The 24,025-nt window shown below is 41.1% G+C and overlaps 1 protein-coding gene across 4 annotated transcripts in view; it reads right to left on the reverse strand.

The window, feature by feature from the left end:
- Positions 1-24,025, reverse strand: part of hps1 (HPS1 biogenesis of lysosomal organelles complex 3 subunit 1) — a 62,097-nt gene that overhangs the window by 4,687 nt on the left and 33,385 nt on the right. For all 4 annotated transcript variants that reach the window (XM_069900251.1, XM_069900250.1, XM_069900249.1 and 1 more), the window contains 10 exons: positions 23,858-23,927; positions 20,610-20,659; positions 19,330-19,497; positions 15,062-15,241; positions 11,691-11,758; positions 9,357-9,488; positions 8,590-8,655; positions 4,972-5,113; positions 2,931-3,044; positions 576-658 (listed from right to left, as the gene is read on the reverse strand). In XM_069900251.1, the coding sequence (XP_069756352.1) occupies positions 576-658; positions 2,931-3,044; positions 4,972-5,113; positions 8,590-8,655; positions 9,357-9,488; positions 11,691-11,758; positions 15,062-15,241; positions 19,330-19,497; positions 20,610-20,659; positions 23,858-23,927 (1,073 nt within the window). The remainder of the gene's footprint in view (positions 1-575; positions 659-2,930; positions 3,045-4,971; positions 5,114-8,589; positions 8,656-9,356; positions 9,489-11,690; positions 11,759-15,061; positions 15,242-19,329; positions 19,498-20,609; positions 20,660-23,857; positions 23,928-24,025) is intronic.

Below are 24,025 nucleotides of genomic sequence, written 5' to 3' on the forward strand. Positions count from 1 at the left end.
CAATGTGTAGCAATAAGACCGTACTTACTTCCTGGGGTTTCCTGTCTCTCTCATAAGAGACCCAAGATTTGAATAGCTGATTCTCTCTGCTGCTTTTTGCTCTCTTTACTCATTTGTTTAGTGACATCATCGTGCAAGACAGGTACACGAACCACCAAGATCACTCTTGAATAGCCCTCCAGTAAATGAGTAGGACAAGGTTCCTCCCATAAATCTATGCCGCCTTCCGACAAACTCCTACCTCGTGTTTTATTCACCCTCTTTCAAGTGGAAGTTCCTAGAATTCTCAGTGACTTCCCCTGCAACACTCCATCAGTAGTTTAAGACCTTCGAGGAGGGATTTCCCATACTGTACAAGGGGAAAGAGCTAAACTTTGACCAGTGCTACAATACAATAGGGTTAGAAATGCAGTCACAAACTCTAGTGCACTACATTCACATCAGTTTACCAGGATGGTTTAACATCAAAATGAAGGTACATTGCTGTAAAACCACTTCAGATTTTATACCTACTACTTTACCTGATCCAAAACACCAACTTTAGCATTAAACAAAGTTTTGCATCAATTTTGTACCTGTAATAATCGCCAATTAGCATGCCAATGGGAGCAGAGTTGTCAGATAGTACCGGCATCTCCATGACTGGTAGCTTGAATCCCTGGTAATGAGAGTACAAGAAGTTCCAAGATACATTTCCAGTGCATGTACTTAAAATGATTGGAGAGCTGTTAGTGCAATTCACCATGCTGTATTTCAAAGATGTGGCATGACAATGGCATAACATATGGAAACCTGGCCAGAATAAAGTACCAAATGTTACCAAAGAAAGACATGCAGGAAAATTAGGAAAAAGGGAGGCTGGGGATGCGAAAAAATGATTCAAGGAGAGTATTACAAATATGACAGAAATATAAAGACACGAGAAATAAAAACAAGAGCAAGGTTGGACAATAAAAGCCTGAGTTCCTCATTGGCCAAAATTAGTAATTTAAAGCAAGAAAAGGGGCACATGACAATTGTCGGGATAATAATGAAAGTGAGAATCAGGCTTAGTACAAAATGTTCAGATAAAGCAAGAAATATGGAGTCGGGATAAAGACAATATGAAAAATAGGTTGATGACAACTAAAGGGAATCCAAAAATCTTCTCCAGGAATACACCTGCTTGATACACCAATATCCCTTGGATTCAATATCCCTGTTTTAAAGGAAAGGTTAGTAGGCATAGGGAACCTTGGTTTCAAGGGATATTGGGGGTCAGGTTCGGAAGAAGAGGTGTACAGCAGATATAGGCAACACTGAGCAAATGAGGTACTTGAGGAGCACAAAAAAATCCAAGAAAAACCTCAAGAAAGAAATCAGGACAGTTAAAAGAAGTCACGAGGTTCCTTTGGCAGACAATGGGAAGGAAGATCCTCAGGGTTTCTACAGGTATTTTAAGAGCAAAAGGATAGTAAGGGACAAAATTAGTCCCCTCGAAGATCAGAGTGGTCACCTTTGTATGGAGCCAAAAGAGATGGGGAGATCTTAATTGTTTATTTTCCATCAATATTCCCTCAGGAAACTGGCAAAGAGGTAAGGTAAGGAAAACAAATAAAGGTGCTTGCTGCCTTAAAGCAATTAAGAATAAATCTCCAGAGTGTGATATTCCCTTGGACTTTAGGGAGGTTAGTGTAGAAATTGCAGGTGCTCTGGCAGAAATATTTAAAATGTCCTTAGCCACAGGTGTTGTGCCAGATGATTTGAGGATAGGTCATACTGTTCTGTTGTTTAAAAAAAAAACTCCAAAATTAACCCTGGAAATTATAGGCCGGTGATCCTGACATCATTAGTAGGCAAATTATTGGAAGGCAGGGTCGGTGCCAGAATGAGTGTTGGGGGGCATTAGGGTGTTGGGGAGCACAGTCCAACACTCATAGACTCACTCAGCGGGGGAGGGGGGTGCTGGTACCTACCTGCTGAATGAAGGTTAACTTCCTCCTCTATAGCAGCCAAAAGTGCTGCTTTTATTGCATGGAGAGTCACAAGTGGGTGTCAAGCTAGACACTAGTGACGTGGGTGGTGGGAGCGGGTCTGATGGCGAGTGATGGCCACAAGCACCTTGCTTACTTCGGGTCAATGCCCGCAGATGCCCCCCCCCCCCTCCCTTGGCGCTGACCCTGTTGGAAGGTAGTCAACATGGCTTTGTGTATGGTAGGTCATGTTTAACCAATCTTATAGAGTTCTCAAAGTTTTACGAGAAGGTTACCAGCAAAGTTGATGAAGGAAAGGCTGTGGATGTTATATTCAGACTTTAGTAAAGCCTTTAACAAAGTCCCACATGGGAGATCAGTCAGGAAGGTTCAGGACATGCCTACTTTCTACAGCCAGTGCAGGATTCAAACCTGGGTCACTGAAGTTGTAATAATGTGGCTCCAACCATTATACTAACCATGGTACTTGAATGGCACAAAATACTGAAATTGACATGGAGAATCTTTTTGTTTTATAAGACCAGCATTCAGGAACAGGAATGCTCCTGTAGTCAGCTGACAGAAGAGGGTTCAATCATGGCATTCAGTAGGGAACCAGATAAGTACTTGAAGAGGAAGAAAAGTGCAGGGCTGTGGGAGAAGCCTGGGAGTAGGATTTGCTGCATTGCCTCCTGCACACACTCATTGGGCCAAGTCAGCCTCCACTTGTGCTGTCACCTTGTGAACAGAAGATCACAAATTAGGGATCTCCAATAAACACCGTGGAATAACAGTACCACAAGAGGGAAAACTAGGAAATTTAATCCCCCACCCCCCCAAAATCTTTTGGGAAATTAATTTTACTGAGGGATCCTGTCAGTCTAAAGTTTTTCCTTTCTCCTGAATGTTGGCCCAATGTAGATGGTGTCTGCAAGGGTTAGTATGCTTCCTTAAAACACCAATAAAAAAGATACTTACAACTTCATTCTCAAACCAGAGAAAATAACAGCAGTAATAATCTCCATCACGGAACGTCAGAGTGGTATACCCCTTCTGCAAGTATCGGAGGCCCATACTAACCAGAGTCCACACCTAGCAACATAAGACCTTAATTTTAAAATATTCCTGTATAAACTAATGCAATGCAATAGAAAAATTAGCAAAATGTATTTAAATATAATACTAACAATAGTACTGACTAGAGGGATAGATTCATCCAGACTACACTTGCAAGTAAAGAGGAAAGAGGAAATCAATTTAGGGTGAGGGGGGGAAGTTCAGGGAAGATGTCAGAGGTAAGATTTTTTTCTAAAAAGACAAAGTGGTGGGTGCCTGGAATGCATTGCTGGGAGTGGTGGAGGAGTCTGGTGCAATAGGGGAGATTATAAAAGACCCTTAGATAGGTAGATGAATGTGAGAAAAAAAAGAGGGTTATGGGTGTGAGGTAGGGTTTAAAAAAAAATGTTGCATAGGTCAGCACATTATGGGCTGAAGGACCTGTACTGAGCTGTAATGCTCTATACACGATTAGTCATATCAAGATATCTCAAAAACGAACTGACCATTGCCAAGCCATATCTTTGGAGCTCAGGAGAGATTATATGGAAGTCTTCCATGGTGTGAAGTTGGGGGAGGGATAGGCAAAATTACTTTCTTGCAGAGATATTAGATTGATGATTATCAGTCTGACACCAGCCTCTGGAGACTGCTCACTGAACCTCAAACAATGAGTTACTTGTTAACTGAAATGGTGGGAAATTCAGAAGTTCCCCTGTTGATCTAAGCTGACGGGGAGAGTGAGGAATTACAGAGAGTATGTTATTGTAGCTAATTGGCATTTAATGCTTTCAGACCAAACTCCAAAGTCTAGTTTACATTTAAAATGGCAGGGTTTTCAATGCCCACTCTCCAAAGTAGGTATTCAAAATTACTTCAGAGTCCTGAAGACAATTTAAATATCATACAATTTATTTTTGATTAAGAGTGTTGGGCTACCCGCTCAAAAAAATCTATAGACAATAGTAGGTATTCAAAATTACTTCAGAGTCCTGAAGACAATTTAAATATCATACAATTTATTTTTGATTAAGAGTGTTGGGCTACCCGCTCAAAAAAATCTACAGACAATAGTACAGGTTTGAAATTAAACAGCAAAGTCTTTCCTCCTTCAAATTTTCTTCTCTCTCCAATTCATTTCACATTGGGTTGAACTTTGAAAATCAGCTGTTACACAAAAAGATTGTACCCGAGTTGTTCCTCATTCGTAAATGGCAATCTACGGTACATTAAATGTGCTAGCTAGAAACAGCTAAGAGCACAGAAAAGGCGATAGGAGCAGACAGTAGCCTAGCTGTCATACTGATGACTACAAGACCATTAGACATAGGAGCAGAAGTAGGTCATTTGGCCTATCAGGTCCATTCCATTCCACCATGAGCTGATCCATTCTTCCACTCAGCCCCACTCCTCTGCCTTCTCCACATTGCCTTTGATATCCTGACGATTCAGATAGCTATCAATCTCTACCTTAAATACACCCAACAACCTGGCCTCCACAGCCCCTGTGGTAGCAAATTCCAGAGATTCACCCTCTCTGGTAAAAGAAATTTCTCTGCATCTCTGTTTTAAATATGTTGAAGTTGTTCCCTCTTGACCTTGACTTCTTTGGCACATCTACTCTGTCTAGGCCTTTCTGCATTTGATATACTTCTATGAGGTCCCCCCTCATTATTCTGAACTCCAGGGAGTACAGTCCAAGAGCCATCAAGCATTCCTCATGTGTTAATTTCCTTCAATCCAGGAATCATCCTTGTAAATCTTCTCTGAACCCTCTTCAATGTCAGCATATCTTTCATTAAATAAAAGGCCCAAAACTGTACTTTGTACTCCAAGTAAGGCCTCATCAGTGCCCTTGTGAAGACCTACACACCAGAACTAGCTGCATCTCTGCCAAGTGGTCAATGACATTTGGAAAATTGAAAAGACATGATGGTGCTGGACCGTCAGAGTTTTATTGTACCTTGTTTTTAATGAATGCAGCCAGTGGACCTTTCCCCAGCTCCATGGATTTTTCAGATATATTCAAAGAAGGTGCAATCATTTGGCCCACTGTTCTATCCACATAAATGAAATGGATCAGTCCAGGAAAGTCTTGCAGATAGGTATAATTAAAATTAAGGAGAACAATGGATTAAAAGATTACTAACAACCAAGCAATAACATTAAGGGACGCAACAGGTTTCAGCTTTAATGTACTGAAGTTGTGACCAAATTAAAGGGCTCAGTATGAGAGAAAAATCTGAACTTGTACAGAAACTTACAGAACCAAGGATGCCCAAACTGTTTTACAACCAATGAGGTGATTTTCAATATTAATCACAATTATGGGAAATGCAACAGTAAATTGTGTGCTGTCAGTTCCCACAAAATAAGAGATAAACCCCATATTAATCAACCTCTTTAATGATACCTATTGAAGTACAGCTAAGTAACCAGATTTTTTGAAATTCTTCTATGAGGTCCCTCCTCATTCTTCTGAACTCCAATTTTCTCCAGCATTGCGTTTTTACTTCAACCACGGTGTCTGCAGACTTTCATGTTTTACTTCTTTCCTTTAGTAACCGGGTCACCAGTCACCAATTGCAGATGGGGTGTGACTTTGCTGGGGACTTGCGTGTTCTGCAAGCACAACTCTTAGCTTCTGGCTGTTTGTTGTTTTAATTTTCTGTCCCAATCCAGAGGTGAAATTTCCATCATTAGTCACCTGTGTTTTTCTAATGCTTTTGATTATACAATTTTACTCTGCCTTTTTCTCGACAAATACAGTCGGATGTGCTTGAATAAGCAGTATTTTTGTTTTCCTTTTTCTATTGTAGCGGGCCACCAAATGCACCATACCTGAAGCAGCGATGGGCTATGCCCTTCAAAGTCAGTGCCTGACTCAGCAGCACCCCACTCTGATGCGCTGGCAAGCGGCAGCCAATTGGGTGAAGCTAGGGAAGCAGCCACACCCGGGGATGAGAGGGGCTCACTGATTGGCTACTCCCCGGATAGCACTAAACAACCAATCCCAGGAAGCGATCGTAATTCCACCAGTCAGGTGGCATGATGATGTCAGAGATAGGGTTCTGAGCTCTTTATAAGCAGAGCTGCCAGCACAAACCAGTGTTAAATTCATTTCCATGGTGTGTCTCTTCTTTGAGCGTAACCTCTCCAGCAGTAGCAGCCGCTACAGTATAAGGATTCTGCCATCTTTTACCTTCCATATGTGTTCCCAATTATTATGTCCTTCTGAACTACACCAACAATCTAATAGACAATGAAGATTCTACTTCCTGAACACTTTTGGGTGCATTTTATGGATTTTGGGCTGCTGATCACGAAAATCACCGTAAAATTTTCCTATCACAAGACTTTTTTTTTTAAAGATACAATCTATTTTTGTGATTTCCTGTCAAACTTCACCATACAAAACTATGAAGTGCAACATGTCATTGAAAATTCATTTTCTGCATTTGCACTTGGACTTCTTCCCAGCCAATCTTGGTGCAGTCCATTATTAACATGGTGAAACGTTTCACCAGGACATTGTGACCATGGTAACAGGGCAACTGGAATCCATCGATGCTGACCGGATTGTTTAATTTCTCTAGTTTTCTACTTTCTTTACATCTTAAAACTTCAAGTTTTTTTTAATGGAAAGATAGCAATGTGAAGACTTGTTTTCTCCTCCAGATATCCTATCTGACTTGAATATTTCCAGTTTTTTCTGTTTGTATATTTGGGGACAGTACAAGACAGTCAAACACATAAATAAGAATGATATATGGTAGAGGGTTCCGCAAGAAAATGAACACAAAGGATTGTGGTGAGAAATTAAAATGAACACCTTCTTACTAACCTAAAACAGCTCAATGGTATTGGATTGTCAGCCATTGATAAGGCAAACGTAATCATATGCGATTTCAAAGCAAATAAGAAAGTAGGGTGACAGTCAGCGTAGCGCTTAGCGTGATACTATTACACAGTGCCAACAACCAGGGCTTGAATCTGCCACCATCTGTAAGGAGTTCGTATGCTTCCCTGTGGTGTGTGGGTTTATTTCGGGTGCTCCAGTGCGTGGATTTCCTTCAGGTACACTGATTTCCTCTGTCTCCAAAACATACAGGGGTTGTAGGTTAATTGGGTGCCACAGGTCTCAATTGATTTCTTCCAGGTTATAAATTTTTAACAAAACTAAAAAGAAACAAATTTTAGCATTTAGATTCATTTTTCCAGGTTGGATCACTCACCAATCCTTTGTGTTCATGTCATCCTGCACATCGAGCCCAATATGAGTAGAGTAAAGCAGAACAGAGCAAATCAAAAACAAGTCAGCAGGCATTATATCTACAAAGGACCGAGGGACAAATGACTGGAATTCGCATTACGATTTCCAAGTTCAGAGTAACTATCTTCTTTAAAACAGTAACACCAATGAAAGAGTTTAAAGCAAAACAGCCATCATGAAAATTTTTTTGATTAAACCCTAATTCATTCTACTCAAAAATAAACCTTTGTGAAACTGGTTTTCTCATTAATAATACATATGTGGCATTCTCTCCTCACTTTTGTCTACAGTCCTAAGCATCTGTGATAGATTAATTTTTATTTTAAATTTAGACATATAGCATGGAAACAGGCTCTTTCAGCCCACGAACCTGTGCCACCCAAATACACCCAATTGACCTAGACCTGGTATATTTTTGAACAGTGGGAGTAAACCAGAGCACCTGGGAGGAAGCCCAGGCATCCACAGGGAGAATGTCCTAACTCCTTACAGATAGCACAGGATTTGAACCATGGTCCTAGTCACTGGCGCTGTAAAAACATTGCGCTAATCTACTACGCTAACTGTGCCGCCCTTACTTAAGTAATTATTTAACATTTGCAGTACTACAAACCAAGTGGCCATATAGAGGTGCACCAAAGAAAAGGTACAAGGACTGCCTAAAGAAATCTCTTGGTGCCTGCCACATTGACCACCACCAGTGGGCTGATATCGCCTCAAACCGTGCATCTTGGCGCCTCACAGTTCGGCGGGCAGCAACCTCCTTTGAAGAAGACCGCAGAGCCCACCTCACTGACAAAAGACAAAGGAGGAAAAACCCAACACCCAACCCCAACCAACCAATTTTCCCCTGCAACCGTGTCTGCCTGTCCCGCATCGGACTTGTCAGCCACAAACGAGCCTGCAGCTGACGTGGACATTTACCCCCTCCATAAATCTTCGTCCGCGAAGCCAAGCCAAAGAGAGAGAGAGATATTTTTAAGCAGGAAGTCTCAGATTGTGACCAGGAGCTTGATCTCTGGTTGAGGCTCATTTTCACGTGCCATGGTTCCAACCAAGGTCCCTTCCATTCCTGAAACTGGCAATGATCTGATGCAAACCCATAAATAAATAATGTGCACAAGATTTTGCTCAACGAATTTTTAAAATATCTTATGATGGTTCATTGCTCGAAAATGTTAATTGTTACCGTTTTTCTCTCTCTAGAGTGTGCTGTCCGACATGCTGAAAGTTTCCTGCATTTTGTTTTAATTTCAGATTTACAGCATCTGCAGATTTTTGAGAAATCTTTTTAAGTAACAAGGATATGAGATCATGGTAGTGTTTCTCTTGCTCTTTACCAAGAGGAAATCCTTCCAATCCAGTAATTTCTTCCTGCATAAGAAAAAGAGATACCATTGCAACATTCATATAGAAGTGGCTTGGAACAATGCCTCGTTAAGAGCCTTCAAGATAGACATATAGATACAAAGGGGATGCAGGGATAGGTACCAAGTGCAAGCAGCAGAGTTTTAGTTTGATTTAGACATCATATTCAGCACAGCCAAAGGTCCTGTTTTTTTTTCCTGTACTGTTCTATGTTCTAGGATTACATTACAGCTTTCTTTATTGAACAGTTTAGGCAAGATTGATCAATCTGATGGAACATGCCATATAAAAGACTGCATTGAGAGTTCAACTTTTCTCAAACATTTCAAACCTCAGACTTATTAAGTCAAGTCCACAATTAGAAGTTTTTTTTAAAATAAATTATAAACACAGTGAGTAGTGAATGCCTGGAATGTATTGCCAGGGATAGTGGTGGAGGCGACTACAATAGGGATATTTAAAAGACTCTTAGACAGGGACATGGTTGCAAGAAAATGAGGGTAATGGATGCAAGGGAAGGTTTGGATTGTTTAGTAGGTTTATATATTGTTAGTCGGCACAACATCATGGGCCAAAAGCCTTGTACTGTTCTGTAATGTTTTATGTTCAAAGTGATTATAAAGAAGTCATCATGCAGGCTCAATGTTTCTGGTGCACAAAATGAAACCCATTCACTTGATGAATATTTTTTGCTTAATATTACATACTGAACTATTTTCTGTGTCTTGGTCTGCAACTCAATAGACAAATGCAGAGAATCCCTTGCAGGTTTTAACAGGAAATAACGCTGATAAACCAAACAGAGTTGGCTCTTCACATTCTGACATGCCTGCAACAGACTGGAAACATGACAAATCAAGATATAATTTCCAATATAAAAACTGAAGGCTACACAAGGATTTGACAAACGAACAAACGTAAACTTAATTTACAAAAATACAACTTGGTTTGTGCTCAGTTTTAAAGTGGTCTATGCTCAGCACAAATAAACAGCAAGGGGGCATTGATCTTGGAATAGTGAGAAATAAATTATCTAGGTATGCTAGTATTCATTACTTCATTATTCAATACTTTATAGGCCATCATGCAAACAATCCTGCCCAGCATTGACTCAGTCTACACTTCTCTGCTAAAATAAAGGACGCATCTTACCCTCTTCTCCCCTCTTCCAATGGGCATGTGCTTCAGAACACTAACCTCCAGATTCAAGGATAATTTCTTTCCTGCTTTTATCAAACTTTTGAATGGATTATATTACAAGCCCAAAGGACCCCAAAACCCAGCAGCAATAGATATTCACCATGACAAATGATTACTTAAATAAAAGTTGTTTTTAATTATCTTTAAACATGAAAACAGAATCAAACTTTAACTTATCTCTATCAACTTAACTAACCCAACTTAATCCCCTTCTAACTCTAAGTGCACGTGTATGTGTGTAAATTTAAGAAAAATTCTTTGGTTCACAATTCAATCTCACTTCTCATTCTTCCAAGTTCTCTGGTTGCAGGCAATTCTTATACTGTACACAGAATTTAACATGTATAAAGTTCACCAGGCTTTGGTGCTCGAAAGGTACCATAATTGTTTACCGCTCAGGAAGGTTCTTTGTATGTTTGCAGAGAGAGATTTGTTGTTCCAGGATTTCCAAAACTGAGGTACCACCATTAGTCACCTCAATGTTTTGCTGATGAAACTTGCCCCATCAGGGTTCTCCGGATGATAACCTCTTTCTTTCAGGCTATCACAGAGTTCCTTTCTGTTCCTCTTATTCCAAGAGAAACGTCAGACAGATAGCACTTCCAGCCATCCGCCACCCTGGAGCTTCTGTTTCAGTTCCAACAAGCTTTTCCTGCTTGTTTCAGCTGTGACTCTCTCTCCATCTCATATTCCAACTGCCACATGTCCTTCTCTCTCTCACTTGCAAAACCCCCTCCTTCTTCAGCAAACAATAGGAGCCAGTCTTTTTTTTTTTTTAATTTTTTATTTTTCACACCATAAATCACAATAGCCATGCTATACACTTTTTCTTTTCCACACATTTACAGTGACTTTTTCTCCCTCCCCCCTCCCTCCTCCCAAGCCACCCCCCCACCCCCCCCCTCTCATCCATTTTATGTCTTCTTGATTAATCTGGTTTTTTTTGGGGTAAACAAGAACCCAGGAATGACCTTTCTGTGCACTCTGTCAAAACCCTTGCAGAGAGCTATCAACAGCCGGAGTCTCTTGCTTGTTGTTTTAAAGACACTTCATTCATTCATGACATCATTTCAATTAGCACCTACTTGTGAAATGTGCATAGCACTCCGTTTTCTGTAAAGTCGCTGAATATGAATTCTTCAGTATTTCAAACAAGATCTGTTTTAAAGTGTGTATGTATGTAACCTATTCTAATTTTACCAATTTATCTCCTAAATATTACAATCAGCAAAAGATGATGCCTTTTATAACTGTACTTTTCTCTATTTTCTGTGCTATATTTTTGTACATTTCTCCATACCCTGCACTACCCATAACACTATTCTCCTGTACAAACGTGCTGCAGAACCTCAGCAGGTCACACAGCACCCAGAGGAAGTAAAGGGTAACTAATGTTTTAGGCCTGGGCCCCTCTGTCAGGTCACCCATCACTTCCTCTGGATGCTGCGTGACCAGTACATTTGTGTATTGCATTTGACCCCAGCGTCTGCAGATTTTATTGTTTAACTCCCTACACTTTTATCTTACTTGTCATTATTGTACTACTTGACGTAGGAATTGGATTGCCTGGAAAGCACGTAAAATGAACCCTTTCACCATAGTTAGGTCCACATGACATTAAGGCGATTCAACGTATGTATATTAGATGGGGACTGGAAGGGCTCAGTGCTTTGAGCTTCTACAACAACACAAGATTTATGCACCCATTGTTGGAAATATATTGTTGCATAGGAACAATTTTTGTATTCTAAAAGTATTCAGTAATACAAATTTCATTATACTTAGTATTTTAATACATATTAAATAGGATTGAAAAAAATTTGAAAAGAACATTTTCTTACTCCTGAGGATTTCCAGCGCTGACTTTAGAAAATGCTTTGTTCTTGAAGGCTACCCAAGCAGATTGCAACTATAGTAGATATTGAAATACACAAATCATTTATTGCTCCAGATAACAAAGCAAAAACCCTCAGTTCTATCAAACTGAACTTGGCTCAATGCCCATGGTGGCTGGAAGCCTCTTGTGAGGCATGGCATGGCCACAGAGGCTGGTGAGGAACTTGTACCCAGATTGCTAAAGGCAAAGCTGTGGCAAAGTCTTGCCTTCTGTCAAAGAAAAAAAATCTACAAATCTCTTTGATCTACCAAAACTGTGAAAAGCTAATAAAAGTTCAAAACAAAATAGGTTAAAAAAAAGAACTGTAGTAAAACTTAAGGCACATCAGGACCTTGGTGGCCCCCAGACTGGTGGATTTTATTAGCACTCCATCGTGCTTTAAATTCACTTTTTTTAAAGATGCTGCATAAGAGAATAACAACATTGTCAATGAATCTGAAAGTTTGAAGAGGAGGGCAGCAAACTCATCTGTTGACTCGATGCCATACATTTAGGATTTCTGAACAGACAATATAGATTACTGAAGATTTTCCTCTAATGATATGTTTTGTAAAAATACAATGCTGGAGAAACTCAGCAGGTCAAACAGGGTATTTTATATAACAAAATAAAAATACTTCTTCACACCCAGTCCCCTGCAAGAATTCTATTCCTTTCTCTCAATTTCTCTGTCATATCTGTTCCCAAGATGAGGTCTAGTTCAGATCATCCAAAATGTCTTCTCTCACCAAAAAGGTGGTTTCCCTTTCACCACCATCAACTCAGCCCTCAACCACATCTCCTCCATTTCCCACTCATCTGCCCTAGCCCCCTCTACCCTCAAATGCAACAAAAACAAGATTCTCCTTGTCCTCACCTATCAACATATTAGCCTGCACATCCAACACATTATCTTCTGTAATTTCCACCACCTACAACACAATCCCACCACCAGACAGGTTTTCCCCTCTCCGCCTTCCAGGGGAACTCCCTCGTCCACTCATCCCTTCCTATTAATCACCCCCTTGGCACTTTCCCCAGAACTACCACATTTGCACCCACACCTCCTCCCTCACCACCATTCAGTGCCCAAAATTATCCTTCCAATAATTCATTTGTGCATCCGCAGAGTTTATCCACTGCTCCCATTGTGGCCTTATCCACATGAAAGAGACTGAACGCTGTCTGGGAGATCTCTTCACTGAGCATCTTCTCTCTATCTGCATCAGTGACAGGGGTCTCCAGTGGCCAACCATTTCCTGTGCTAACATGTCTATCCATTGCCTCATGTACTGTCAAACCAAGACCACTCATAAATTGGAGGGGCAGCACTATATTTTCCATTTGGGTACTCTCCAGCCAAATAGCATTAATATCGACCTCTGGTTTCTACTAGCCTAATCCCTGTTCTTCCTCTCTCGTCTCCATCCATCTTCTTTCATCTAGCTCTCCACCCCTTCCCTCTCCATTCAAAGAGCCCTCCCTCTCTTATCCACCGATTACCTCCTGCCTGTTGGACTATGTTCCTCCCGCTGCCTCTTCTTCCCCCCCCCCCCCCCCCATTTAATTTGGGCGCCTGCTTACATTTTGCTCCAACCTTGATGAAGGGCTCAAGTCCAAAAAGTTCGTTATATTTCTTTATCTTTGCTATATAAAATGCACTGTTTGACCTGCTGAATTTCTTCAGCATTATTTTTATTTCAACCATGATGTCTACAGATTTTACTACTATACATTTTTGACTCCTGATCTCCAGGTTAGGATTCAAATGAACAGGAAATTCAATCCTAAAATAGTGAATCACAGCATGATCAAGCTCCACCAATATGCTCCACATAGATGCAGAGTCAACATCTATTAGTTGGCATGTTCTGGGGTTAAGAGTGGATCTGGGAAATGCCCAGCACAACGTAGCACTTCAATAAATGAGAAGCTCCTTTCACACCACTGATTACATCGGAGTTAACCCGCCAATATCGAGGGTCAAATTGCAGAGTGCGAATTGACATAACCGGGCAGGGCAAGTAGATATCAACCGGGCTCTGATACACGGAGAGAGCAAGTGTCAGAGACTGGCTAAGTTAACTTACAAATCATCTTTTGGCAGTGTGAAATGACAACCATTCCAACCAGGAATGATTAGTGACGTCAGCGCCTGCATGCGTGCATCACAGTGTATGCTCTAGTTTTAAATTGGCATCAAAAAACTCAGAATAAGCCTCCGTTTATGTCTATGACTACATAGAGTCTGCCTATTGGTCTCCTCCTCCTTCTTGATTCTCCTCACATGTTCCATGAAACAGCAGTCTTCTTCGGCCAGTGTTCCCAACACAGCATTGATAACTGTTGACGAGACTTGCCTGGTTTATAGTAACAACCACAGTTGCAGGGCCAGCATTCGAAAGTCAAATCTGTTCTTCATTATTAACTGCGTGATTAGACTTCTGGTGAGTATGTACTGCGTCACTCGCAATGTCATTGCTGGAGGTGGGACCCCCCCCCCCCAGCTTAAAATCCCGAGTTGCAGAATTACCTGCAAATAATGGCGTGGTGTGAAATGCTCCTGGATCAGCTTGCCCTGCAAATTTTCCCGTTTCCTAGGATGGTTGGCAGTAAAAAAGGGGCTAGAGATTCAATACAAATGCCAGTGAAATACACAGCATTAACGCAGTGCACTGAATAGTACTAGGACAACTTTTGGCCCTCTCCAATCAGATGCTATTAATATCAACTTCTCCAATTTCCATTAACACCTTGAGTCTCTCTGTTTCCCATCTCGGTCTCCCTTCCTCCAGAACCCCAAACCCTTCCTTTCCTTCTCCTATCAGAGTTATCCTTGGCCTTCTCCCCCTATCACCTTTAAGCTTTTTTTCTCTTCTACTCTCCCACCTGTATCCACCATTGACCATCTGTTAACCTGTGCTCCTTCCTACTCCTCTTCTCCTCTCTCTCTACCTTTTTATTCAGAAGCCTGTCTGCTTTTTTTCTTTTTCCTGACAGGGTACCAAGCCTCAAATATTGGTTACCATTTATTTCCTATGGATATTGCTGAGTTTCTCCAGCATGTTTATGCATTGTTCTTGACCCCAGCATTTGCAGACTTTCTTGCTTAACTCTATTTAACATAATATTATTGGTTTTCTGTTGCATCTGAATTTTGTAGAAATCCTCATCTAAACTTGTTATACATCATACAGACTTCTAAAATTCCACATTGGAATTATTTAACCTCTACCTGTTAATTTATTTGGACTACTATCTTTCTACTTTATTGGTGATACCTGCAAATTCCTGGTTCTACACCAGGTTTTATCAATCATCTCTGGAACCTTTTACCTGATGTTTCAGGTCTCCAATGGCCTTTATGAATTTATCCATCTTTTGTTTTAGATCTGACATATTGGGGAGAAGACGAGAAGAGTGTCCAAGCTCCTGTCCTTCACTCAGTCTGGCCTCCAACACAGTGAATGCATCTAAAAGGTGATACAAAGACACTGCAACTTGACTGTTGGGAACCTGCAAGCAAAGAAATGTACTCAATAAGAGCAATTTCAGAACACATTCAACAATTAACATTTTTCCAGCTTCTAAAATATTGAATTAAGAAAACTAAAGGCAGTGTAAACACTGGGTGACACAAATGTTTGCAGACTCTGTGAATGTAGTAAAAACTCAACGAAATGCTGGATGAACTCAGCCAGTCTTTTCAGCATCCATAAAAAGCAAAAATACATTGCTGACATTTCAGGTCTGATCCCTTCTTCAAGGAATAAGCCGAATGAGCCAGAAGCAGGAAGTCTCAGAATTCAGACAATGCTGGCTGGGGGAGGAATCCAGATACAAGGGATGAGATAAGAATTTATCATGTTTGTGCGAAAGGAGACAGGGAAGGGAGAGATAGAGAGAGGGAAGGCAACCGGGAAAAGAAGCTAGAGAAGTCAAATATTAATGCCATCCGGTTGGAGGGTGCCCAGTCAGAAGATGAGGTGTTGTTCTTCCAATTTGTGGGTGATTTCAGTCTGGCAGTGCATGAGACCATGGACAGACATGTCAGCAAGGGAATGGGATGGGGAAATGAAATGGGTGGGAGATCCATGCTAGTGTGGCAGTCAGAGTCAAGGTGCTCAACAAAGTAATCTCCCAGTCTGCCTCTGATGTAGAGACCATGACAGGAGCACCAGATGCAGTAGATGTCCCCTGATCCAAACGACATGTTACTTCACTTGGAAAGACTGTTTGGGGTCCCGAGGGAGGAGGAGTGGGTGCAAGTAGAGCATCTCCTGCTGTCACAGGGATAGGTACCAAGGGGACAATTGGTGGAGAGGGAGGCGTGATCCCTGTGAAAAGGCAGAGAAGGGAATATGTGTATAGTGGTGGGATCACGTAGTAGGTGGCGGAAATGGCAGAGGAGGATGTGTTGGATGTGGAAGCTGGTGGGGTGGTAGGTGAGGACAAAAAAAAATTTGTCCTTGTTGTGCATGGGGGCGGAGGGGGTCAGGCCAGATGTGCAGGTAATGGAAGATATGCAGGTGAATGTCGATTTGATGGTGGTAGAGGGAAAGACACGTTGTTTGAAAAAGGAGGTAATCTCTGATGACTGGCATGGAAGTCGTAATCCTGGGTGCACATACGAGATGGAGTCATTGAGAGAATGGAATGGAATCCTTACAGGGGACAAGATGGGAAGAGGTAGCTGTGGGAGTTGGTGGGGTAAGTAGGTCTGTTGAGGGTTTGTCTCCTGAGATGGAGACAGAGAGATCAAGGAAAGGGACAGTGTTGCAAGAGGAGGACTAAGTGAATTGGAGTTAACAGCAAAGTGGATGGTCAACAAGCTCATCATGAGCACATGAGGCAACACCAAAGTAGTCATAGATGCAGTGGAGGAAGTTGAGGGGCCTTGCCTGTATAGGCTTGGAGCATGGATTGCTCTATATTGCCAACAAAAAGGCAGGCATAGCTGGGGCCTATGTGGGTACCCATGACTACCCCTATGACCTGGAGAAAGTGGGATGAGTCAAAGGAGAAATTTAGGGTGAGGAAGATAGTGGTGGAGGGGGACTGGTTGGGTCTGTTGGCCAGAACGAAACAAAGGATGTTGAGGCCTTCAGTATGGGGGATGGAAGTGTATAGGGATTGGATGTCAACACTTGGCCAGGAAGTGTTTAATTTTATAATGAAGGTTATACCTATATAATTGCCTTAACAATACAAGAGGGAAGAGACAATTACAGGTCTCAAGGAATCTGCTGCATTCAACTGATAGAATAAGAAATAAAAGTAAAATAAGTAATAATATTTTTAATTTCTTGCTTTGATTATTTGTTTAATTATTATAATTTATAGAATTTGATGACCTGAATGAATTATGTACTAATTATGGTCCTGCTTCTAATTTACAATTGATGTATATGATATGATTTGATTTATGTTATCATTAGTATACCTTGTGTAAAGGGTTTTTGTTAAAATCAATAAAAATATTTAAAGAAATACAGGCAGTCCTCAACTTACGGCCTACGCAAGTTACATCCACCAACACATGACTGAAATTTAAAAATACTATACATATGCTGAGATTCTTCATTAAAGGTTAATTTGTTGAATTTTTTTTTTTTTTTTTTTTAAACTGATTTAATACTTCATTAAGACATGTGAATCTGACTTACAACCAATTCAAGTCACAAGTTCAGGACTACCTGTACTTCCTCAAAAAGGATTCCTAGGTATATCCAAGTGCATTGCCATAAATTCTGGGACAAAAGAGTTTTCGTGTGGAACAGTCTTGTTTGTTAAATGATGCAGGGATAAAATAGAATATAGGAAGCATGCATCAACAGGCTTAAAGACCATCTTGTACCCTGCAGCCAACGTGGTCTCGCAGCAGCGCTCTCATGCTGCCCTTCAAGTTTATAATAATCCAATTGCACAAGTACAACCAGATGGAACAGTGTTCTCAGGTCCCAAGTGCAAAACATACAACTAGACACAACACACACAAACAATACATATGCAGGACAAATGTACATATAAATAGATAAATAAATAAATAGATAAATAGATGTTGATAACTCTAAACTCTATAATTGTATTCTGGCTCCTCTTCTTTGTACGCATGTTAAAGATCACTTGCTAGATTGCTTGCATAACAACCTTTCTCACTGTACCTGGCCTAAGGTGAACTGAAATGAAAGTCTGTTGTTTCTGGATGGGTGATTAAGATCTCCTTCTAGTGGTACAATGATGCACATGCAGGGTGGAGCTCAGTATTGTGCAGCTTGGGTGCCAAATTGTAGGGAGTACATTGAGAAGATTAGAGAAGTAGCTCACAAGGGCAGTGTTCAATACAAAGAAACAAAGATATCACTGGCACATGGCCTGCCCCCAATCACCTCTGAACTGAGAATCTCACAAAGATATTCCAGAGGACAGTCAAGAGTCCACCAATGATGGGTCTGGTGTCACAAGAAGGCTACATTATGTAAAAATGGCAATTTCCTTCCCTGACGGACACAAGTGAATCAGATGGGTTATATATTTTAATTTTTTTAAAAATGTAGATATACAACAAGGTAACAGTTCATTTCGGCCCACGAGTCCATGCCTCCCAATTACACCCAATTGGCCAGTATGCTTTGAACAGTGGGAGGAAACCCACGCAGACGTGAGGAGAACATACAATTCTTTACAGAGAGCATGAGATTCGAACCCCAGTCCCAATTGTTGGCGCTGTAACAACATTGCACTAACCGCTATGCCAACCATGCCTGTTATCCAGAACAATAGTACAATCTTTTGCATATTGGCCCGGTAACTTCATCAATACTACCCCAATGACATTTTGGTTAGAAAAGTGAAAGAAGCAGAGAGATTTCACAAATGTTTATTGCAATAACGGTGGGGTTGAATATTAAAGGAAGCACAAGAAGAAGAGGCAGAATCATATTCACAAGAAGACTTTAACAAGAGAGGGCTGAAAAAAAATTAGTTTAAAATAAACAAAAGTTTGAGGCAGAAATACTCTCTGATTATCAAGCAAAGCTTTTGTCAAATTTTAAAAGAATAGGGTCTATAGAAAAGGGTAGAACATAGAACTTTAATAGGCTCTATCGCCTACCATGCACCAACCATGATGCCACCAGCCTGGTATATGGTTCCTATCCCTCTATTCCCTTCATGTTGTCATATCTGCATCTACTTCCTCCCTGGGGGCTCATTCCAAGCACCTCCTATAAACTTGTTTCCTTTAGACTTTCCCCCTCTCACATTTATAAGAGTAAGAGGAGATTTAGATCTATGATTGAGTTGTTGGGTAAACAATGTGGACTGATTGGGATGAGTAGCTTCTTGAGATATAGTGCCCATGACAATATTTTGCCTTTAACACAGTAAGCTAGGAAACCTGGTGGGTTAGAAACAAGAGCAGGAGCAGGTTACCTGCACAGCCATTTAACATTATTAAGGCTAATCTATAGCACAACTATCTGCACTTTCAGAAACTTGAAACATTGTGGCAGAATTTATGGCTGAGTTGTAGTTTCAAAAAAGGCAATTCCCAAAAGTGCCCAAAAATTGGGCTAAATTTATTATAATTTAGTTATTCTTACCTTAGTCAACAGGACCAAAGAGATCCCAGGCCAAAGAGATAGACAATACATGTTATGAGGCATCATGGGACAGTAATTATCCTTTAAACTGGCATCGAGAAAAACTGTTAAGGGAACAGAATATTCTGAAGGTGGTGATTCAAGAGTTTGCAGGGGGTCTTCTGTAATCTAAGCATCAGGAAACAAAGCATTATCTTGTAAAGACCATTTCTCAACCAAATTCAATGCAAAGAAAAATAGAACTTTAGAGATAAAAAAGAATATTAAATTTAGCCACATCACAAAATCGGACATTTTGTGTGGCTAAATATGACAATCAACAGCTAAAATCCCGACCACTTTTGCTGCACAAGCCTGGAGAAGTCCCTTCAATATGAACAGCAATCAACCTCATCACTACTTAGTGCTGTAACAAGGCTATTGGGAAAACAGTTACAACTGCTTCATCAAACCTCCAGGAACTCTGGTTAAATCCTGACCTCAGAAACTATCTGATGCTACCATCAATGATTCAAAAGAGTAAAGCTGAGCAAAACTGATAGGCTTTTATTCATGATGGAATAAAATCATATCCTTGTTGGTCAATTGTCCCGAACTGAGGAGGAGGCTGAGGAACAGTAACCTTTATTCAGGAGCCTGTGGGAGGGGTCACAGGTACAGTCAGCCAATGGGTGCGCCCAGACAGAGAAATAAATATAATAGATAAATATGAACTTTCATATTCTCCCATGACTAAGTGGGATTTCTATTATAAATTGCACACTAGTGGAGGTCATTGAAAGGGGATGGGTGGTGGTGGGGGGTGGTTAATGGGCTAGTGAGAGAGAATGGGGCTGCTCTGCAAGGAATTAGCAAGGACCCGATGGATGAAATGGCTTTCTCCAGTGACAAGAAACAAGGGCAGCTTTTGTACCTGGTCTTAGTGATAGGTGAAGAGAAAAGGTAATAATGCAGAGGACACGCAGATAAACTGCTGGTGAATTCTAGTTTTTGCTCATACTTGCATATGTACAAGAAACATAAATAACAAAGCAGGTTATGGTTTAAAACATCCTTTATTATTCACTAGCTTTTACAAATTCAAAATATTTTGGTTGCATCCATTCTTTCTAGCCTGTTAATGACTTCAAACTTGTCAAATGCCACAATCTATAGACTCCAAATAACTACTGCTCAATCCAGCTCTGTGAGGTTACCAGACAAAAAGCTTGTGATGGTTGAAGGAACCATACAGCTGTTGAAAGGTGACCTGTTAAAAGCAGCAAGTTATTATTGCCTACCTGTGCAACTGGGTCTGTAATCTGGTGCAAATTTCTTCCCACTGGGCCTCCTGTCGTGAGTAAAACCAGAAAAGCAAATCTGAACAGTCATCCAGTTTTCTATTTATTTATAGAACCACAGAATACTACAACACAGGAACATGTCCTTCAGCACATATAGTCTATGCCGATCTAATTATTCCACCTACTCCCATCGACCTGGACCCAGACCATAGCCCTCCATACGCCTCCCATCCATATCTCTTACATGTCATAAATCAAACCTAGATCCTCCACCTTCACTGCCATCTTATTCAACATTCTCACCACCCTCTGAGTGAAGTTTCCCTTAAATGTTTTACTGCTCAACCTATATGCTCTAGTTCTTGTCTCACCTCAGTGAAATATGTCTGCTCTACACCCTTAATAATTTTGTATACCTCTATCAAATCTCCCCTCATTCTACACTCAACCTTTCCCTGTAACACAGCTCTTCAAGTCAGAGCAATGTCCTTGTAAATTTTCTCTTAATCTTATTGATAGCTTTTCTGCAGTCAGGTGACCAAAACTGCACACAATACTCCAAATTTGACCTCACCAATGCATGCACAACTTCAGCACAACTTCCCAACTCCTGCACTCAGTACCTTGATTTATGAAGGCCAATGTGCCAAAAGCTCTCTTTATTCCCCATCTAAATTGGCAGGACGGTTAGCGTAGCAATGTTAAAGCACCAGCGATTGTTACAGGGGTTCGACTCCTGCACTGTAAGGAGTTTGCACATTCTCCCTGTGTCTGCATGGGTTTTCCCTGAGGGGGGGGGGTGGGGTCTGGTTTCCTCCCACCCCAAAACATACAATTGGGTGTAATAGGGTATATCAGGCTTGTGGTCCAATAGGGCCTGTTTCTAGGCTGTATGTCTATGACACCACTTTCAACAAATTATATATCTGTATTCCCAGATTCCTTTGTTCTGCCACACACTGCAGTTCCTTACCATTTACCATAGTCCTATCCTGGCTCATCCTCCCAAATTGCAACACTTTACACTTCTCTGCATTATATCCCACCTGCCTTTTCACAACCCATTTTTCAGCTGTTCCAGATCCCTCTGTATTCTTTGAGAGCCTTCCTTGCTGTCCACAACATCCCTAATCTTAGTGTCATCTGCAAACTTGCTGATCCAATTTACCATATTATCATCCAGATCATTGTTATAAACGACAAACAACAATGGACCTCGCACCATCCTTGTGGCACACCACTATTAGGGACCTCCAGTCAGAGGCAATCATCTACTACTACTCTCTGGCTTCTCTCTCAAACCCAATGTCTAATCCAATTTACTACCTCATCCTGGATGCCCAAGTGACTGAACCTTCTTCACCAACCTCCTATAAACATTTTACATACAACATTCACCATTTATCAGAGAAAGTAGCATTTACATGACATGCTGAAGTTCAGTACTCAACTGACAAACTGGACTACGTACAACAAATCACTGGTCCCAGATTTAAGACAACATACTGTTCTAGGTAAACTGTTCCCAGGGTCACCAAATTAAACACCAACACATGATTACCTAGTCTTATCAAAACTGGGACTGAATAATGCAGTAGCGAAGGAGGGTATTTTTGTGTCCCTTTCCTACATATCTCATAAAACTATCAGTTCTCTTCCCAGATACACAAGCATTGGCTCTCACTCAAATGGCTATCCTCCAACCAAACTTCTGCCACCCAACTAGGCATAAGAGGAATTCAGCCAAATGCACACATCATTAACGTACACATATGGCTTCCAGCTCTAAGGAAGGGAAAGTGATAGATTTTGTTTCTCACATTATGAGGAAGGCACCCCTGCAGCACAGCATAATGATGCAGCTAACACACCCCTACATCAAAGCTCCAGTGACTCAAGTTCGGTCCTGAATCTCTGGTGCTATTTTATTGCATTATCCTATAAGACCACAAGACATAGGAGCAGAAATCAGCTACTCAGCCCATCGAGTCTGCCCCACCATTCAATCATAAGCTGATCCATTTTCCACTCAGCCCAACTGCCCAGCCTTCTCCCTATAACCTTTGATGCCCTGGCTAATCAAGAGCCTATCAATCTCTTTCTTAAGTACACCCAATGACATGGCCTCCACAACCAAATTCCAGATTCACCATCCTCTGGCTGAATTACTCCACATCTCCATTCTAAGTGGCTGCCCTTCAATCCTGAGGTTGCGCCCTCTTATCCTAGTCTCTTGTCAACCCTGTGACCGTGTGGGCTTCCTGCAAGTATACTGGTTTCTTTCCACATCTTAAAATTGATAGGTTGGGTTCAAATCTGCCATTCTCTGTAAGGAGTTTGTACGTTTTCTCAGTGTTCTTGTGGAAGAAATCCCCCATTCCAAAGGCTTACTGGTTAGTAGGTTAATGGGTCATGTGGGCATATTTAGGCAGCATGGAATGTTGGGTCGAAGGGGCTGTTACTCTGCTATATATCTAAATTAAATTAATTGGGCTGCTGTAAATTGCCCATGTTTTGTCAATGTGTGGTAGTATCAGGATTGGATGTATGGAAAACAAAATGAGAATACTGTCGGATAGTGTAAGAGGGTGCTTGATGGTAGCAGTCTCAGTGAGATGAACAGCCCATTTCTGTGTGGTGTATCTCAATAGCTCCTTTTATACAGCCACTTCGATACAGGAATATTGCGCCTTTATTGCCCCACGCCTTCTGTGTAAAAGGTACAAACACGGAATGGGTGTGGGGGAGTCATTGTAGTCCCACCTTTAAGCTGGCAGTGGAGGTAGTCACAGCGCCGAATTGACATTCGTGTAAAAAGGGTGCGCCGGCAGGCTGGGACCATGACAGGAAAGGATATGCATGTTATACCTCACTAGACACCGATGCTGTTGTGTTATAAGTCATGCCTCTTGCTTCAAGAATGCCAGCATGCTTTGTAAAATGACACACTGGGGCAGTATTATGCTGGTATTGTTTGGTTCAGTATAAACAAGCAAAGCTGGCTTAATGATGGGTCTTCTTCACATCAGTATTGCAGGACCTCTGTGTAAAAAGGGTGCATACACACTCAATGACACACAACTGTTGTGATCCTCTAGTTCTGATTAGTGTAGAAATCAAATCTGCAACAAATAATTAAATAGGTAGTGGGTTGGGAGCTAGATAATGAACCAAGCATGCAATACAGTCAACCAGGAGGCTATTCTTCACAGAAAGTTAGTTTTAATGAGCTACTCCAAACATACCATCTCCTTGTGTTGCAGGTGACAGTTTAGGGGTATTAAATTCTCCAGTTTCTGGGATTTTCTCCAAATCCTAAGGGAACAATGAATCAGATTAAGTTACCACCACTTCAGGAGTTATTTGGAAACAAAAGCCCCTGGTTTCTGTTGAAAGGCTTTGGAGCCAAAACA

This window comes from Narcine bancroftii, chromosome 10 (genome assembly GCF_036971445.1).
Source record: "Narcine bancroftii isolate sNarBan1 chromosome 10, sNarBan1.hap1, whole genome shotgun sequence".
NCBI lineage: Eukaryota > Metazoa > Chordata > Chondrichthyes > Torpediniformes > Narcinidae > Narcine > Narcine bancroftii.